The 17,179-nt window shown below is 28.8% G+C and overlaps 4 protein-coding genes across 5 annotated transcripts; 2 read left to right on the plus strand and 2 right to left on the minus strand.

The window, feature by feature from the left end:
• Nucleotides 1–273: 273 nt before the first annotated feature.
• Nucleotides 274–8,142, plus strand: LOC134836310 (ADP-ribosylhydrolase ARH3-like). Its single transcript, XM_063851527.1, has 3 exons — nt 274–438; nt 500–618; nt 7,261–8,142. Exons 1-3 carry the CDS (start codon nt 309–311, stop codon nt 8,140–8,142), a joined length of 1,131 nt encoding a protein of 376 aa, XP_063707597.1. The 5' UTR covers nt 274–308.
• Nucleotides 1,008–6,101, minus strand: LOC134836307 (uncharacterized). Its single transcript, XM_063851525.1, has 9 exons — nt 5,993–6,101; nt 4,957–5,909; nt 3,831–3,921; nt 3,629–3,773; nt 3,431–3,569; nt 3,301–3,372; nt 3,102–3,237; nt 2,924–3,040; nt 1,008–2,081 (listed from the first exon to the last, which is right to left on the minus strand). The coding sequence occupies exons 1-9, from the start codon at nt 6,032–6,034 to the stop codon at nt 1,008–1,010; spliced, it is 2,769 nt and encodes a 922-aa protein (XP_063707595.1). The 5' UTR covers nt 6,035–6,101.
• Nucleotides 8,143–12,492: 4,350 nt separating the features above from the next.
• LOC134836305 (acyl-CoA-binding domain-containing protein 5-like) lies at nt 12,493–14,261 on the minus strand. Of its 2 annotated transcripts, none has more exons than XM_063851523.1 (3): nt 14,125–14,259; nt 13,755–13,873; nt 12,493–13,691 (listed from the first exon to the last, which is right to left on the minus strand). In XM_063851523.1, exons 2-3 carry the CDS (start codon nt 13,813–13,815, stop codon nt 12,943–12,945), a joined length of 810 nt encoding a protein of 269 aa, XP_063707593.1. In that variant the 5' UTR covers nt 13,816–13,873; nt 14,125–14,259; the 3' UTR covers nt 12,493–12,942. The 2 variants fall into 2 exon arrangements, with proteins under 2 accessions (XP_063707593.1, XP_063707592.1); XM_063851522.1 differs by having other exon boundaries at nt 12,494–13,691; nt 13,755–13,876; nt 14,125–14,261.
• Nucleotides 14,262–14,378: 117 nt separating this feature from the next.
• On the plus strand, nt 14,379–17,137 carry LOC134836311 (uncharacterized). The gene is made up of 4 exons (XM_063851528.1): nt 14,379–14,601; nt 14,659–15,134; nt 16,153–16,484; nt 16,543–17,137. The coding sequence occupies exons 1-4, from the start codon at nt 14,433–14,435 to the stop codon at nt 17,135–17,137; spliced, it is 1,572 nt and encodes a 523-aa protein (XP_063707598.1). The 5' UTR covers nt 14,379–14,432.
• The last annotated feature ends 42 nt before the right edge of the window (nt 17,138–17,179 follow it).

Here is a 17,179-nt window from a genome sequence, read left to right on the forward strand (position 1 = left end):
CAAACAAGATTTTATTTACTTTAAAGAGAAAATAAAAAGATAATTATTAAAAAAATATTTAATTGTAAATTAGAACAAATTTTTCTAAAAAATATTTTCACTTGTAAAAAAAAATTGGATAAAATCGATCAATTTTAAAATAATTTTTTTGCAAAAATATTAAAAAACTTTTTAAAAATTTAAAGACATAAAAGACATTAAGTGACATAAAAAATTTCAACAGTCAACACAATAAAAAACTTTCATATCTATACAATACCGGTTAAGTACTCACATATACATGTGAATTTCAATCGTAAACAAGACACATGATTGTCTGCAAAGTAAAATTTTTACTGTTTTCGTCAATAATCATTCAAATAATTTTCGTGGTTAATTCTTTAATCTTTGAAAACATGCAGCGAATCGAAGCAAATTTACTAAAATCTAAATTCAGAGGTAAAATTTGTTACAATTGTCAATTGTTGGAAACAAAATTAGTTAAAGTGACATTTATTAGGCTCAATATTGGGCGTTTTAGCCGGCGATTGTTGCGGACTTCCATTTGAATTTGAAGAAAACTTGCAACCGCTTGTCATTAAAAATAACTTGAATCGACTCGAGGGACCTTATTACAAGGTAATTATTTGAATTTTGGGGAAAATTGATTTTAAAGGGATTCGAATATAAAGAAAAAGACTCGAAAAAGTGTTTAATGTGATTCCAGGCTATATTATATATTATATTAAATATATTTTTATAAATATTTTGGAAAAGCATTTCACATTCTGTTTTTCTCTTTTCTATATTTATAATTTATATTTAGAGTATTGTTTTAACTTCATTTTTTTTCTTCATTTCAAATATTTTTTTTTTATTAAAATCTAATATTTTCTCCTCTACTTTTCTGAAAAGTAAAGGAACTGACGTAGAGTATCTCCGCAGAGAATGTGTGATGATATATATAATTTTTTATATAATAAGAAAAATTCTTTTAACAAACAAAAAAAAAATAAGAAAACTCAAATTTACTCAAACGGGGCTTTCATGAAGCCCGGGGCATAGTCGAACATTTGATAGTCCGTCATGCCCGATTGCTGCATTTGTTGTTGTTGTTGTGTTTGCTGCGTTGGATCGTCAGTAGGCACGCCGGGAGGATGTCCCATGCCTTGCGACGTGACAATATCAAAATTATTCTCAAAATTGCTATTGTTGCCGATCAGTTCGAGATTCGTTAGGATGTTCCCAATGTTATTGTAGGTATTTCCGACTTGCGGATGCGGATGATGATGCGGATGATTTTGATTTTGTGACGGATCTGGTTGATGATTCCACATGTTTTCCTGTCCGTAGAACAAGTCGGTGTTCGGGATGTTCATCAAATGGTTCGGCTGCTGATGTTTTTGCTCCGGATGATGATGCGATTGCGGTTGCTGCTGCTGCGGATGATGCTCCGCCGCATTGTGCCCATAGTAATTCATCGCGTCGGCAGATGGCGCTGAGCCATTATTGTACATTTGCATGTTATTCCAACTGCCTGTCATGTCGGGTTGCTGAGGCGCTTGTGGCTGTTGCATGTAATACTGATTCGTAAAGTCCGTTTGTTGCTGATGATGATAATTCGTGCCCGGCTGTTGCTGCTGCTGACTCGGATATGGTTGCGTATTCTCGTACTTGATCATCTGATCGTTGTAGTACATGGCATTGGGGTCTTGTTGTTGCTGCTGCGGCGGCGGCACCGGCGTTTGCTGAACATGATGCTGCGGCATGGCGTTGTAATCCATGGGGGAAGCGCCTGCAGCTGTTTGCGCATTGCCATACGGTTGCATGTTATAGTCGAAGGTGGGATGCATGGCGTTTGTGGCATTATGGTACGTCGCTTGCGGATTGCTGTTTGGGATTGGCGCAGGTACGCCAGCTGCTGCGTGACTTGCTGCTTCGGCTTTCAGTGCTTTCTTCAGGGCGATTTCCTCGGGAGTTTTCTTCTTTTTGGGGACTTTTTCGCCATTTTGGAGCGTTTGGGTCGAGTCGCGGGTTACTTTGCCGTTCTTGTTGTGCGAAAAGTGAATATGGCGATCCAAATGGGAACGACGTTTATAGCACTGAAATTTAAAAAAAAAATTTATATTAAAAAATAATTTAAGCCCAATGCACATTTTGAAATTTTGTCCTAAAGCGTATTTTGAATCTTTTTCAAATAAAAATTCTTAATTTTTTCCTATTGAAAATTTAAAAAAAAATCCCATTGCACATTTTAAATTTTTTTTCTATTAATTTTTTCCCAATGAACAGATTGAAATTGTCTCTCAATGCAATTTTTTTCTGTTTTTTCAAAATAAAAAATACTCAAAAAATAAATTCTTATTGTAGATTTTGAAATTTTTCTTATTTTTTGCCCAATGAAAATATAAATTTTTTTTTTAAAAGCAAATATTGAAATTTTAACCCAATAGGCAATTTTAATTTAATCCCAATGAAAAATTAGAAAAAAATTTTATTGAAAATTCTTAAATTTCTCTCAAAACGAATATTAAAAAATTAAGCCCAATTTTTGCCTAAAATAAAAAAGTCCCAATAACAAAATTGACCCAAACCTAAATTTTAAGATTTTTTGTCAAAATTAAACTTTTGAAGAATATTTCATTGCAAATTTTATATTTTTTGCCCAAAATAAAATTGAAATTATGACCCAATGCACATTAAAAATTTTTTTCCCAATGCACATTTTGAAATTTTTTGCTAAATTTCGTGATTTTTTGCGAAAATAAGAATATTTTATTGCAAATTTTATATTTTTTGCCCAAAATAAAATAAGAATTTCGACCCAATACACATTAAAAAAAATTATCCCAATGCAAATTTCAAAAATTTAACCACGTGATTTGATTTTTCTTCAATTAATTGGTTTGAAAAACGATAAAAAGTTAAGAAAATGTAATCTTACCTGATCACATTGCGTACACTGAAACGGGCGATATTCAGAGTGAACAATTTCATGCACTTTTAAAAGTCGTTTTATGAAGAAAGTCTTATCACAAACATTGCACTTCCAAATTTTAGACTAAAAATCGAAAATTTCCCATTAAAAACTCATAAAATTTTAATTTTTAAATAATTTTTACCTTTTTATGAGCCATTTCCATATGTTCATTCAACGTATTTTGATTGGTATATTCATTGCCGCAATGCTCACACACCAATTTGGATGGGTTATTCGAGTGAAGGGACTTTATATGGCGGTCCAAATTGCATTTCAATCTAAAAATTCAAAGAAAAATTATTTTAAAACATTTTTTGAGCAAAAATTTGATTGGAGCTTACGTGAACTGCTTTGAACAATGAGTACACGAGAAGGATTTTGGTCGATGAACACGGCGAACATGCTGTAACAATCTAAAAAAATAATTTTTTAAAAAATATTTTTTAATTTTGAAAAATTTTATGTTCGTACCTTGTATTTGTATCAAAATCTACGCCACAAATCTCACAGAGACGTTTATCCTGCTTGTGTTCCGTCTCCATAATATGCTTTTCGAGTCCTTTTTGATTCACAAAGATCGCCCCGCATTCGGAACAGACGTGTTTCGGCACTAAAAATAATTTTTTCAGTTAAAATTTGTGCGAAATAAATTCAAAAAAGCAAAATTACCTGCCACATCTTCCTTATCCTTCGCTTTTTGATGGCACTGTAGATGAACTTGGTATTGTTGATTGCGCGTAAATGACTCGCCGCACTCCTCGCAAATAATTGGACGTTCTTTGATGTGAAATTGACGATTGTGTTCCACAATTTCCTGTACAAAAATAAATTTTTTAAAATTTTGATGGTTTTTGAGATAAATTCGACTTACAGCTGGCGAAAATCCAATTTGCACTCCGCAATCCGGACATAAGCCAGGATGATGTTGAAAATGGAGCATCAGGGATTTGCGTGAACGGTAGCTAAAATACGAATTTTTGGTTCAAAAAAATTTTTTTAAATTATTTAAAATTTAATGTTGATTTAAAGGAAATTCAATAGTTTTATTCAATAAAAATTAAAAAAAACGAATGAATAAATAAAATAAAAAAAAATTAAAAAAATTATTAAAATTCATTGAATTAAAATTTTAATTAATTTAAAGTTTTGATTTAAAAAAATAATTATTTTTTTTATTAAAAAAATTATTTTAATTTAATTTATTTTTTAAATTTAAAAATAAATAAAAATATCTTATTTAAATGAAAAATCATAAAAAAAAATTTTAAATTTTTACTTTTTATTTTAAAATTTTTTAAAAAAATTTTAATAACAAATTAATTAAAAAAAAAAAAAAATTCATTTATAAAAATTTAATTAAATTAAGTCTTCTTTGGTATAAGAAAAATATATTAAAATATTGATAAAATGTTTAAAGTTATAAAATTATCTTATTTAAATTATTTAAATTCTTTATTTTATTATTTGAACAAAACTAAAAATAAATAAAAATTTTATTTTTTTTTTATTTAATTTTGATATAGAAATATCATTGGATTTTTTTTTAAATAAACAAAATTCGATAAAATAAAAATTAAAGAAAATTTGTCTTTTAAAAAAAAATAAGTAATTTATGAAATTTAATTTACTTGAAATTGTAATTTATTTGAAAAATATTTTTAAAAAATTCGATTAATAAAAAAATTAATTTAATTTTTTTTTATTTAATTTAAAAAAAAATTTATCTGATTTTTAATCCCTCATTTAAACTAAAAATCATAGAAAAAAAATTTAAAAAAATATAAATTTATTTAAAATATTTTTTTAATTAAAAATTTAAATTTTTGGAATTTAAAAAAATAATAATTCTTAAAAATTAAATTAATTTGAAAAAAAATATTATAAAATGAATTAAATTATGAAAAAATATTAAAAAATTATTTTTTTCAAGAAAATTTAAAAAATTTAAACAAAACTATTGAATTTCATTAAAATCGACCCAAAAAATAAATATTCACCTCTTTTTACAGAAGATACACGGATAAGTTTTCCTCTTTTTCGCGGGTTTTTTCGCATTTGGGTCACTCACGGAAGCCTTTGGTTCCTCGTCATCCTCTTCACTTTCCATCTCTTCCAACTTTTCATCGTCTAAATCGCCCATCACGACACTATTCACGCTATTATTCACTTTTCCTGTATTTGAGTCCTTCGACAAACGCCTTGCTTTGGGAGATTTGCTCGCTTCTTTGTGATTCACCGCTATCGGTTGCCGTACGAGCTTCTTTTCGAGCTCCGGATTGAGAATCAGTTCGTCGTAGTCGATGCTATCGACAAATTCGGGATTTGGCGGACTTTCGTGCCGCACGTTAGTCGATTGGGAACGCGCAGTAACTTTGCTTGCGGTAATTTTACGAAGTTTAACACTGTCGTCGGCTGCCGAAAGGCTCACTGAACGTTTAATTCCGCGCGGGATGACCGTTTTTCGCACCAAAACCCGTACTTTGAGGTTGGATTTTAGCTTGTTGACGCGATTTATGCCCGCGGTCCAACGAATTATCTCCTTGTACGAGTAGTCTTCGAGATTTTTTGTCGCGAGAAATCGATTGGTGATTTTATATAATACTTTGCACGTCGTTGTTGTCGCCTTCGGACGACTAATTTGGGACGAAGTGCTCCGGATGTAGTAGGGAAAGTGCAGTAAACTCTTCAAATTCTTGACTTTTGGTACAATTGAGTCGAGCTTCGCTTGCTCTACTTTTTCGTCGTCACCTTTAATTGCTTTCAGTACATCATTTACGTGACCTTTCACGAGTTCTGGGTTGCTGTAAATTTTTGTCTTCAGTATTTCGCGGTCATTATATGTGAAAATGTTCTTCAAATAGGCATTAATTGCCGACAAAATGTAGATTATCGCTTCGTATTGATCCTCAATTGATGAAAGTTGCTTTATGATGGCCAACAAATGTATAGACTGCAATGTAGCAAAAGGGAAGAAACGAGTGAAAAAGTGCCATTGACGCGAAATTGCACGCGCCACACGGATGCCGCACTCACCTGATGCTTGAAATAATCTAAATTTATTTCTTTTGTGTCCATTTCATGAGGTTTTTACTCTTTTCGTCCATTGAGGATTCTTGTTTTGGTGACTGTTTTTCGAAGCGACTTGCAAATCTGCTAATTCGGCATTTTACGACAGTCCGACGGCACAAAAACTCGACGATCGTAAGTCGCGGATTTTTTTTCCGGACGAAAACTGGAGTGAGACGAATGAAAATGATTTTGCAATTTGTCATCATGCTAATTCAAATTTTCACCCAAAGCAAAATTTGGAAATATTTTTTTTTAAATTTTGAAAATTAACGAAAAATTCGGAAAATTTGAGAAAAAAATCAACTTTAGAATGAATATTTATTCAATTTTAGGCAATTTTTACATTTTTAAAAAATAAGGCCGCTCCAAATTTTTTAAAATTAATTTTTATTTCCATATTTCGAATTTTTTTTTGAGAAAAAAAAAAACTTTTTAAAATTATTTGTTTTTTACATTTTCGAAAAAATTTTTTGAGTGAAAAAAATTTTAAAAAATTATTTTTTTTTATTTTTTCCTTATTATCGAAATTTTTTTTGAGAGAAAAAAATATTTTAAATTTGATTTTATTATTTTTTAATTGCGAAATAATTTTTTTTTTTAATTATTCTTTTTACTTTTTCGTATTTTGCAAATTTTTTTAAATTGTTTCTTTTTTTCCATATTTTCGAAAAATTTTTCGAAAAACTCCGAAAATCCAACTTTGAAGACGTAACTCTTCCCGCGAAGAATCAATATGAGAGAAAAAAATATTTTAAAATTGATTTTTTTATTTTTCTCTATTTTCAATATTTTTTTTAATTTTTCATAATTTCGAAATTTTTTTTGAGAGAAAATTTTTTTTTCAAAATTATTTTTTTTAATTTTTCATATTTTCGATTTTTGTTTTTTTGAGAGAAAAAAATTTTTCAAAATTGATTTTATTATTTTTTAATTGAGAATTTTTTTTTTTAAATTATTTTTTTTTCGTATTTTCCAATTTTTTTTAAAATTGTTTTATTTTTTCCATATTTTCGAAATTAGAGAGAAAAAATAATTTTAAATTTGATTTTTTATTTTTCTCCATTTTCTATTTTTTTTTAAATAATTTTTTTTTATTTTTCATATTTTTTTAATAATTTTTTTTTGCAAGAAAATATTTTTTGAGAGAAAATTATTCGTGCAAAAAAAAATTGATGCGGCCTGAAAATAAAAATAAAAAAAAATAAAATTTAAATTTTTTCTTTTAATTTCAGGCTCCTTTCAAAAAATACTCCGACGACACAGCGATGACGAAAGTTTTTACCCAAACCCTTATCAACGGATATTCGCAAAAGGCTTTGGCGAAAAATTTCACCGCCGAGTACTTCAGGGAACCATCACGTGGTTACGGAAACGGCGTCACAAAAATCTTCGAAAAACTCCGAAAATCCAACTTTGAAGACGTAACTCTTCCCGCGAAGAATCAATATTTCGGCACAGGCTCTTACGGCAACGGAGGCGGCATGCGAGTTGCTCCTGCTGCCCTTTTCTCGCACAACGACTTGCAAAACTTGACGTCGCTCGTTCGCGAAGCCACCAAAGTCACTCACACGCACAAATTCGGCATTTACGGCGCTTTGCTTCAAGCGTTTGCCGTTCAACAAGCGATTTATTTGCATCCAAAAGAGAATCCTCTCGACGTTTTTCGCTTCACGGACGAACTTTTGCAGAAAATGAGGGAAATTGAAACAGCAGAGGACGACGGGATGACGGAAAACAAGAAGGAATTCCAAACGCAACTCACGGAAATGAAAAAATTACTCGAAAGAGCGGAGCCGCCAGAAGTTGAGACAGTCGTTGATAAGTTGGGACATTCGCTAAATGCGTTATTTTCGGTGCCAACGGCGATTTATTGCTTCTTGCGGAGTCACAAGACCCCGATGGATGCAGAAAAGAACGGTTTTCGCAACACTTTGGAGTTTGCGATCAATTTGGGAGGCGATACTGACACAATTGCAGCGATGGCATGCGCTATTGCGGGAGCTTATCACGGAGAAGAAGCCATTTCCGAGAATTTATTGAAGCATTGTGAGAGTTACGAAGAAATACGAAATCTTGCTGATCAATTGTTTGAGAAATTTAATGAAAAAAAATAAATTTTGTTGATTTTTTTTTTTTTCTTGAAAAATCGTTTTTTTTTATTTCTTCAAAAAGATATGCATGAAAATCAACTTTAGAATGAATATTTATTAACTTTTAGCTTTGAAACCCATCAAAAGTTGGTTGAAAAGTGACTTGAGAAAAAAAGTACGATTTTTGCTCCTCATATGATAAAATCGTACTTTTTTTTATTTGATCAAAAATCGATCAGATATCAATGAAAATCAACTTTAGAATGAATATTTATTAACTTTTAGCTTTGAAACCCATCAAAAGTTGGTTGAAAAGTGACTTGAGAAAAAAAGTACGATTTTTGCTCCTCATATGATAAAATCGTACTTTTTTTTATTTCATCAAAAATCGATCAGATATCAATGAAAATCAACTTTAGAATGAATATTTATTAACTTTTAGCTTTGAAACCCATCAAAAGTTGGTTGAAAAGTGACTTGAGAAAAAAAGTACGATTTTTGCTCCTCATATGATAAAATCGTACTTTTTTTTATTTCATCAAAAATCGATCAGATATCAATGAAAATCAACTTTAGAATGAATATTTATTAACTTTTAGCTTTGAAACCCATCAAAAGTTGGTTGAAAAGTGACTTGAGAAAAAAAGTACGATTTTTGCTCCTCATATGATAAAATCGTACTTTTTTTTATTTCATCAAAAATCGATCAGATATCAATGAAAATCAACTTTAGAATGAATATTTATTAACTTTTAGCTTTGAAACCCATCAAAAGTTGGTTGAAAAGTGACTTGAGAAAAAAAGTACGATTTTTGCTCCTCATATGATAAAATCGTACTTTTTTTTATTTCATCAAAAATCGATCAGATATCAATGAAAATCAACTTTAGAATGAATATTTATTAACTTTTAGCTTTGAAACCCATCAAAAGTTGGTTGAAAAGTGACTTGAGAAAAAAAGTACGATTTTTGCTCCTCATATGATAAAATCGTACTTTTTTTTATTTCATCAAAAATCGATCAGATATCAATGAAAATCAACTTTAGAATGAATATTTATTAACTTTTAGCTTTGAAACCCATCAAAAGTTGGTTGAAAAGTGACTTGAGAAAAAAAGTACGATTTTTGCTCCTCATATGATAAAATCGTACTTTTTTTTATTTCATCAAAAATCGATCAGATATCAATGAAAATCAACTTTAGAATGAATATTTATTAACTTTTAGCTTTGAAACCCATCAAAAGTTGGTTGAAAAGTGACTTGAGAAAAAAAGTACGATTTTTGCTCCTCATATGATAAAATCGTACTTTTTTTTATTTCATCAAAAATCGATCAGATATCAATGAAAATCAACTTTAGAATGAATATTTATTAACTTTTAGCTTTGAAACCCATCAAAAGTTGGTTGAAAAGTGACTTGAGAAAAAAAGTACGATTTTTGCTCCTCATATGATAAAATCGTACTTTTTTTTATTTCATCAAAAATCGATCAGATATCAATGAAAATCAACTTTAGAATGAATATTTATTAACTTTTAGCTTTGAAACCCATCAAAAGTTGGTTGAAAAGTGACTTGAGAAAAAAAGTACGATTTTTGCTCCTCATATGATAAAATCGTACTTTTTTTTATTTCATCAAAAATCGATCAGATATCAATGAAAATCAACTTTAGAATGAATATTTATTAACTTTTAGCTTTGAAACCCATCAAAAGTTGGTTGAAAAGTGACTTGAGAAAAAAAGTACGATTTTTGCTCCTCATATGATAAAATCGTACTTTTTTTTATTTCATCAAAAATCGATCAGATATCAATGAAAATCAACTTTAGAATGAATATTTATTAACTTTTAGCTTTGAAACCCATCAAAAGTTGGTTGAAAAGTGACTTGAGAAAAAAAGTACGATTTTTGCTCCTCATATGATAAAATCGTAATTTTTTTTATTTCATCAAAAATCGATCAGATATCAATGAAAATCAACTTTAGAATGAATATTTATTAACTTTTAGCTTTGAAACCCATCAAAAGTTGGTTGAAAAGTGACTTGAGAAAAAAAGTACGATATTGATAACAATTTAATTAAATTATTTTAATTATACAATTTAAATTGCAATTTAAAATGCATATTTTTTTTTAAAATTATAAAAAAAGTGACTTTATTTTTTTAATAAAATTTTTTTAATTTATTTTTTTTTTTTAAAAAAAAATTTAAACTTGTTAAAGTAAAAAAAATATTTAAATAAATTTTTAATAAATTTTGTTTTTTTTTTATTAATTTATTTTTTATTTAAAAACATTTTTTTTTTATTTTTAAAAATAATTTTTTAATTTTTCAATTCAACTTTATATCTCAAATCCGTTCCAACCTCGTTGTCGCTTTCAACTAAAATCATATCAACCTCAAACTCAGTCTTGTTCTCCGAAATAACCAACGGATCTGGTCCACACGCCTCAAATTTCTTCATTGGCATCGCCGAATCTCTCACAATGCATCCATAAGACCCACTTTCGCCTTTGACGCATTTATTGATGCATTTATTGCCAAACACCGAATATTCTGCCATCGAGCTACAATAATCCCATCCCCATGGAACTGACTTCATTCCGCGATTTTCTTCATGATTTGTCGTCGAAGCTCCCACAAAACACCATTGATACTGATAATCGAAGTAATCGCATTGACTGCTGCAATTTGCCTGCGAATCCTTGATCATCGACGTGAAATATTGCACATCTCGACCCGTTTTGTTGGGCTCACAATAATCCCATTGGTAGAATGTGTAGTAGCAATAGTAGTAAAAAGTGTAGCTGAGACACTCGGAAATGCATCGTTTGCCGGATAAAGTGTAGGATTGACGGATTGACAGGCATGGAGAGAAAATTTGGAGAAAAATACAGAAAATTAAGGAAAGTGTAAAAAGAGACATTTTTTATGAAAGACAAGAATTTTTTAGAGATAACTATTTAAGTGAAGTAATTCACTGAACTGACACGAACAATAACAAAAACATTGCCGACAAGGGAACAGATGAAGATTTGATAACGTAAGGCGTTTGTCATTCATGAAGATTCAAATTTAAAAAGTTATTTTAAATTAATTTAAATATTTTTTCAATTATTTCTTTAATATCTTATTTGGTCATAAAAATTTTAATTAAAAAAATATTTCAATTTAAAATAAATTTAATTTTTATTTAATTTAAAAGATTATTATTTAATATTTGAAAAAATAATTAAAAAACTAAGAATTTATATTAAATATTCAAAAATGAAAAAAAATATATGAAATTATGAATTTTATATATATATATATCAATTTTAAATTTTTTTTTATTTAAAAATTAATTATTTTTTTTTTTTAATTTTAACTTTTATTAAAATTGTTCTGTCTAAATGAGAAAAAATGACCAAATGGGTAAAATATTTAAAAAAAAAAATAAAATTTTAATTTAAAAAAGTATTTTAAAAAGTCTTTAATGTTGCGACATGTCGCGACAGTTCGATGGCAAGAATTAATTTTTTATTGGAAGATTTTACTTTTAAAACAATTTTTAAAAAATTAAAAAAAATGTTTCAAAAAAAAATTGAAAAATAATAAATTTGAATTTTAATATTTTTCTTAATTTTAAATTATTTTTTAATTTAATTAAATTAATTTTTGTTTGTTAATTTTTAAAAAGAAGAAATTTAAAAAAATAAAATTTAAAAAAAATCAAATTTTCAAATAAAAAAAAAATATGTTAAAAATTATAACTTAATATTTACCAAAATATTTTTTTATTTTTCAAATATTTTTCAATAGGTACTATACATAATTAATTTTTTAAAAAATAAATTATTTTAAGATTTTTTCGGATTAAAATTAATTTTAAAATATTTTTATTTTATTTTGATTTTTTTTTAAATTAATTTTTTTAATAAAATCATTAAAAAAATTAAATTTTGATATTAAAAAAAATTTTAAAAAATATAAAATTCTCAAAAATTTAGTGTTGTAAAGTAAATCAAAAATTTTAAAATATTTTTCATTCAAATTCTAAAGTTTTATTTTTAGTAAAAAAAATAAAATTTTAAATTTGTTAAAAATTTAATGTTAAATTTTTGTTTTAAATATTTTTTAAAAATAGTAAAAGAATTAAAATTAAAAAAAAAAATTAATTTAAAAACAATAAATTTTTTTTCTAAAAAAAATTATTTATTTAATTTTTTAAGAACTAAAAAAATGAAAAATTGTAAAAATAATTTTTTACCTAAATATTATTTATTTAATTAATTAAAAATGCATTTTTTAATATAAAAAAAGAAAATATATCTTTATTATTCGTCTAAAATATTTTTATTATGTTGTATAAAGCTTTTTAAATTGTTGTATTATTTTTGCCTAATTTTTACATAATTTTTTATTTTATTTTGCTTTATCTTGGCTTAATCTCCTTGATTTTAATTTAATTAATATTTTTTGTACAACCACCTGAATTAATTATTTTTTTTTAAATTAGACGCAATAAAACGATAGACGGATATCAACATAAGGAAACCTTGTCTTCAATAAAAATATATATTTTTAAAATTAATAACATAAAAATCTTAACAAATGCTTAACAAATAATTCAAAAAAAATATGAATGTTTGATTGTTCCGGGTAACTTTTCTCCTAATTTCTACTTATTTTTTTTTTCGGTTTTTTAAGTAGAACGAGAATTTTTAATATTTTCCTAAAAAAAAATTTTTTTTTTTAACCTTTCACCGTAATTTTTTTTGCTTACATCACAAACTTATAAAATTGCCTAATTTTTGTCTTTTTCAGAATTTTTTTTTTTTTCATTTTCTTCGTTGCAATCTGTTGACGATGCGATTATACACAATCGGCCAAAGGATAACGAAAAGCACGAAACTTGGCGCCACATTTTTCCATGGCCACCATTTCGGGTAAATATGTTTGTAACTCTTCTGTGCGGCTTTCATTTGTGTCAAATTTCTCTCGAGTTGCGAAAAATTCGCTTGTAACGTCGCCAAATCCTTTTGCATTTGTTCCACAGTTGCGTTAATGTTTTGTACGAGCATCGAGTCTTGTTGATAGGCAACCGCACGTCGACTTCTCGGTTGATGATGGAACGCATCGCTCTCGTCGGCGGAGTTAAACTCGTCATCCGAGTCGGAAAGGGGATGATGATGCCCATTTGTCATCGTCGGAACTGTCACAGGTCGTTGCGGGCTCGTATCTCGCGACGCAAATGGCGATCCAGGACGAGATCTCGCGTGTTTCATCGCTTCCGGCGCAATTAAATCCAAATCATTGACATCAATATTTTCAATTTCACTGATGCTACCGACGAAATTGGCGACATTTTCGGTAAAACTCATCGTTTCGACGATTTTTCTCAACTCTCCGACGTAATTGTTCATCGCTTGTTCCTTCGACATGTCTCCCAATGCCTTCCACGAGTCATATTTGGCACGACCAACCACATCCCAGAACGCAGGACGAGCTCCTTTGCATGGGCCTTCCGTTGCTTGCTTGAAATACGAGTAAAATTGCAACATCATCGCGGAACTGGGCTGGTAGGAACCTGAAAAAACGAAAATTACGCAATAAATATTGAAGCAGGTAAGAAAAAAAATTAATTTTTTACCATTTTTTGGCAAATTTCGTATTACGTTGACGGCAGCTTTAAATCTTTCCTCTGTAGTCATGCTTGATGGGCTTTATTGTTACTGCAACACACAAAAAGACACCGAATCGAATGGATTTCTGCTGAAAATAGTAAAAAATGGGCAATTATTTTAATGAGTTACAGGTGAAAAGGTCTTCTAATAAAAAAATTTCTTTCAAAAAAAATTTTTTTTTATGAAATTTTTTCGAATTTTAGATTTTACGGAGAACTAATTTAAGGAAATTGCTGAAATTTCGCCCGAAGGAAGCAAAATTGCAAGTTGAACTTTGATCCTTTGACGAAAGATAGCGATTTTATCAACTTTCGAGAAGGGAAATTTAATTTTTACCTCTTTTCCAATAAGAATCCGGTCCAAAAATCAAAAATTTTCGTCGAAAATGAGCAAATAAAAGCAGTATTGATCAGAAAATACACAAAAATCCAGCTGAGCACTTCACTTTCGTTTTGACATCCCAACGTAAGGTTGCCCGATTTGCATTTTTGATCGAAAAATGTCAAAATTTGATCATTTCTGGCAACCCTACTCGTTTCGGCGGTTATTTTTCGACGTTCGTCAACGCAAACAGACATCACGATTGTTGTGCTGCGAAGATTTTGTTTATTTTTCCATGATATTTGCGTGAATTTTGCATCAAAATGGCGAGTAACAAGCCGGGACAATCGAATAATGTGAAGGTAATGGTAAAACTTCGTCCCCTAATAGGACGCGAGATCGAAAGCAACGAAAAAATATGTTGGGAAAAAGTTTCGGACAACGAAATTGTCGAATTGGATGCCACAACTCCGAGTAAACCGTGCATTTATGGTGAGTTTTTGCTATTTTTTCATGAAATTTCGTTAAATTTACTCAAAATTCGTTCAGATCATGTCTTTGGCGGTGCGGATTCGACACAATCGCTTTACGAAATGGCAATTTCCCAAATTGTGGACTCGTGTGTGCAAGGTTTTAATGGCTCCGTGATGGCTTACGGGCAAACAGCGTCCGGGAAAACCTACACAATGATGGGAAATGACAAAAATAAGGGAATTATTCGACTTGTGGCCGAAAATATTTTTGATATTGTCGAAAAACATGATGACAGAGACATTTATATGGTGCGATGTTCGTTTCTGGAGATTTATAATGAGAAAATTAATGATTTGCTGGCGCCTGAGAAGACAAATTTGGAAGTTTTTGAAACGCAGGATGGGGCAGTGATGATAAAAGAGGCAACGGAAAAAGTTGTGAGGAAGGCGACGAATGTGCTGGATTTGATTGAACAAGGAAATGCGACGAAACGGATGGGAGAGACGGCGATGAATGATAGATCTTCACGGTCGCATACGATTTTTAGAATTGTAAGTTGATTTTTTTAAATTTTTAAAAATTTATTTTTAAATTTTTTAAAAATTTATTTTTAAATTTTTTAAAAATTTATTTTTAATTTTTTTTAAATTTTTTTAAAATTATTTAAATTTATTGGTAATTTTTTGATAAATGTTCAGTTAAAAAGTCAAAAATTATTCAAAAAAAATTTTTTAAAATTTTTTAAAGAAATTTTTGACTTTGAAGCGTTTTGTGATAAGATTTTTTCATAAATATTAATTTTCTTAAGATTTTTTTAATTTTATTTTTAAATTAAATTATTTTGGTCATTTTTTTTACTAAAAATATTCTAAATTTAATTTTATTTAATTTTTTCTCAACTTAAAAAAAATATTAAAAAATTAAAATTTTACAAAACTTAGTTTTGAAGTTAAAAAAATTAAAATTCAAGCCAGAAATAATTATTTAAAATTTTTGAATAAGAAAATTTTTTATGAAGTTAAAAAAAATTAATTTGATGCAAATAATATAATTTAAAATTAAAATAATTTAATAATTAAAAATTATTCAGTTTATTTAAGAAATTGAATAATTTAAGATTTAATTTTTTTCCTTTCTCAAAAAATAATAGTAAAGAAAAAAATTTTTGTTGCCTAAAATAAATTTTGAATTTTTAACGGAAATTTTTTGAATTGACATTCACGAAATTTTCTGTCAAAATTTTTAATTTTCAGCCGTTTTTATAATTTTTTTTTTAAATTTTTTAGATTTTTTAAATTTTTTTTGAATGATTTCGTTTAAAAAAAATTAAAATATAAATTTTAAAAAATTCAGAAAATAAATATATTGTAAAAATCAAAGCAAAAATTTTTTTAGCTTTTCGAATTCTTTTTAAAAATTAAAATAAAAAAAAAATTAAATTAAATTAAATTAAATTCAATTTAAAATTCTTAAAAGCTGAAAAATTTAACACTTTTATTAAAAATTTGTGAGAAAAAAAAATTTAATCTTAAACTTAATCTTTTTACATTTTAAATTTTTTTTTTGTAGATGATCGAATCTCAAGAACAACACGAAGAAGGCTCATCCATCAAAATGGGCATTTTAGACCTTGTCGATCTCGCCGGATCTGAAAGTGTCAACAAAACAAATGCCACAGGAGATCGTTTAAAAGAAGGAATCTCCATCAACAAGTCACTTTTGGAATTGGGACGTGTCATTAAAGAACTTTCAGAGAAAAAAGAGGGCGAGGACAAGTTCATCGTGTTCCGAAACTCAAAACTAACTCGAGTCATCCAACATTCCTTGGGCGGAAATGCCAAATCTGTCGTTATTTGTACTGTCAGTCCTGCTGAAAGGGAAGAAACTCGAAATACTTTGAGGTAATTTTAAATTTTTTTTTAATTTTTAAAATTTTTTTTCAAAAATTTTTATTTTTAGATTCGCTTCTCGTGCTAAAAACGTCAAAAACACGCCCAAACTGAACGAAATCCTCTCAGACCAAGCGATGATCAAGCGTTTGAACCAAAAAATCACCGGATTACGAAAACAAATTGCCGAAATGGCACGTCAAAGTGCCGGCGTAGGTCACACTGCCGAATCCATGCGACAAGACATCATCGATCGCATTGAACGATGCGAAATGCAGTTCATTCGCTCGAAAAAAGCGTCGCGCAAGCAAAATTTACGACGACAAACGTGGCATTGTCTCGGCAATGAAAACCAAGATTCTCGACAAGAAATGGAAGAATTTGAACAAGACTCGTTGCGTGCTTTGATGCCTCCGCCGCCGCCAATTTTCACAACGCAACGCGGCACCCATGCGACGCATCATCACGAAACCTTCGAAATGCCGAATTTGATGGATGAGCAATTCGAGCCCGGGGAAAATATGAGTTTTACCCAAAGTCCGAGTCCCAAAAGGGTTTGCAATCGCATTCAAACGCCAGTAATTTTTCGCAGAAGGCTCTCGGCAATAATTGAGGGAGTCCCGTCGCCGGATGTTGGCAAAATTATAACAACTTGTGAAAAGTAAGTCATGAAAAATTGAGAAAAAAAATATTTTTAACGCAAAATT

Source organism: Culicoides brevitarsis, unplaced genomic scaffold (assembly GCF_036172545.1).
Source record: "Culicoides brevitarsis isolate CSIRO-B50_1 unplaced genomic scaffold, AGI_CSIRO_Cbre_v1 contig_13, whole genome shotgun sequence".
Taxonomy (NCBI): Eukaryota; Metazoa; Arthropoda; class Insecta; order Diptera; family Ceratopogonidae; genus Culicoides; species Culicoides brevitarsis.

What these genes read in the sequence shown, in the direction of transcription:
- LOC134836310 (XM_063851527.1), top strand. Translation starts at nt 309, where the DNA reads ATGATTGTCTGCAAAGTAAAATTTTTACTGTTTTCGTCAATAATCATT. An exon ending in ACTAAAATCTAAATTCAGAG is followed by an intron (nt 439 to 499) that starts GTAAAATTTGTT and finishes GACATTTATTAG; the next exon opens with GCTCAATATTGGGCGTTTTA. An exon ending in TCGAGGGACCTTATTACAAG is followed by an intron (nt 619 to 7,260) that starts GTAATTATTTGA and finishes TTTTAATTTCAG; the next exon opens with GCTCCTTTCAAAAAATACTC.
- LOC134836307 (XM_063851525.1), bottom strand. Translation starts at nt 6,034, where the DNA reads ATGGACACAAAAGAAATAAATTTAGATTATTTCAAGCATCAG. An exon ending in GATTTTGATACAAATACAAG is followed by an intron (nt 3,373 to 3,430) that starts GTACGAACATAA and finishes TTATTTTTTTAG; the next exon opens with ATTGTTACAGCATGTTCGCC. An exon ending in CATTGTTCAAAGCAGTTCAC is followed by an intron (nt 3,238 to 3,300) that starts GTAAGCTCCAAT and finishes TTGAATTTTTAG; the next exon opens with ATTGAAATGCAATTTGGACC.
- LOC134836305 (XM_063851523.1), bottom strand. Translation starts at nt 13,815, where the DNA reads ATGACTACAGAGGAAAGATTTAAAGCTGCCGTCAACGTAATACGAAAT. An exon ending in ACGAAATTTGCCAAAAAATG is followed by an intron (nt 13,692 to 13,754) that starts GTAAAAAATTAA and finishes TCGTTTTTTCAG; the next exon opens with GTTCCTACCAGCCCAGTTCC.
- LOC134836311 (XM_063851528.1), top strand. Translation starts at nt 14,433, where the DNA reads ATGGCGAGTAACAAGCCGGGACAATCGAATAATGTGAAGGTAATGGTA. An exon ending in GAGTAAACCGTGCATTTATG is followed by an intron (nt 14,602 to 14,658) that starts GTGAGTTTTTGC and finishes AAATTCGTTCAG; the next exon opens with ATCATGTCTTTGGCGGTGCG. An exon ending in GAAACTCGAAATACTTTGAG is followed by an intron (nt 16,485 to 16,542) that starts GTAATTTTAAAT and finishes TTTTATTTTTAG; the next exon opens with ATTCGCTTCTCGTGCTAAAA.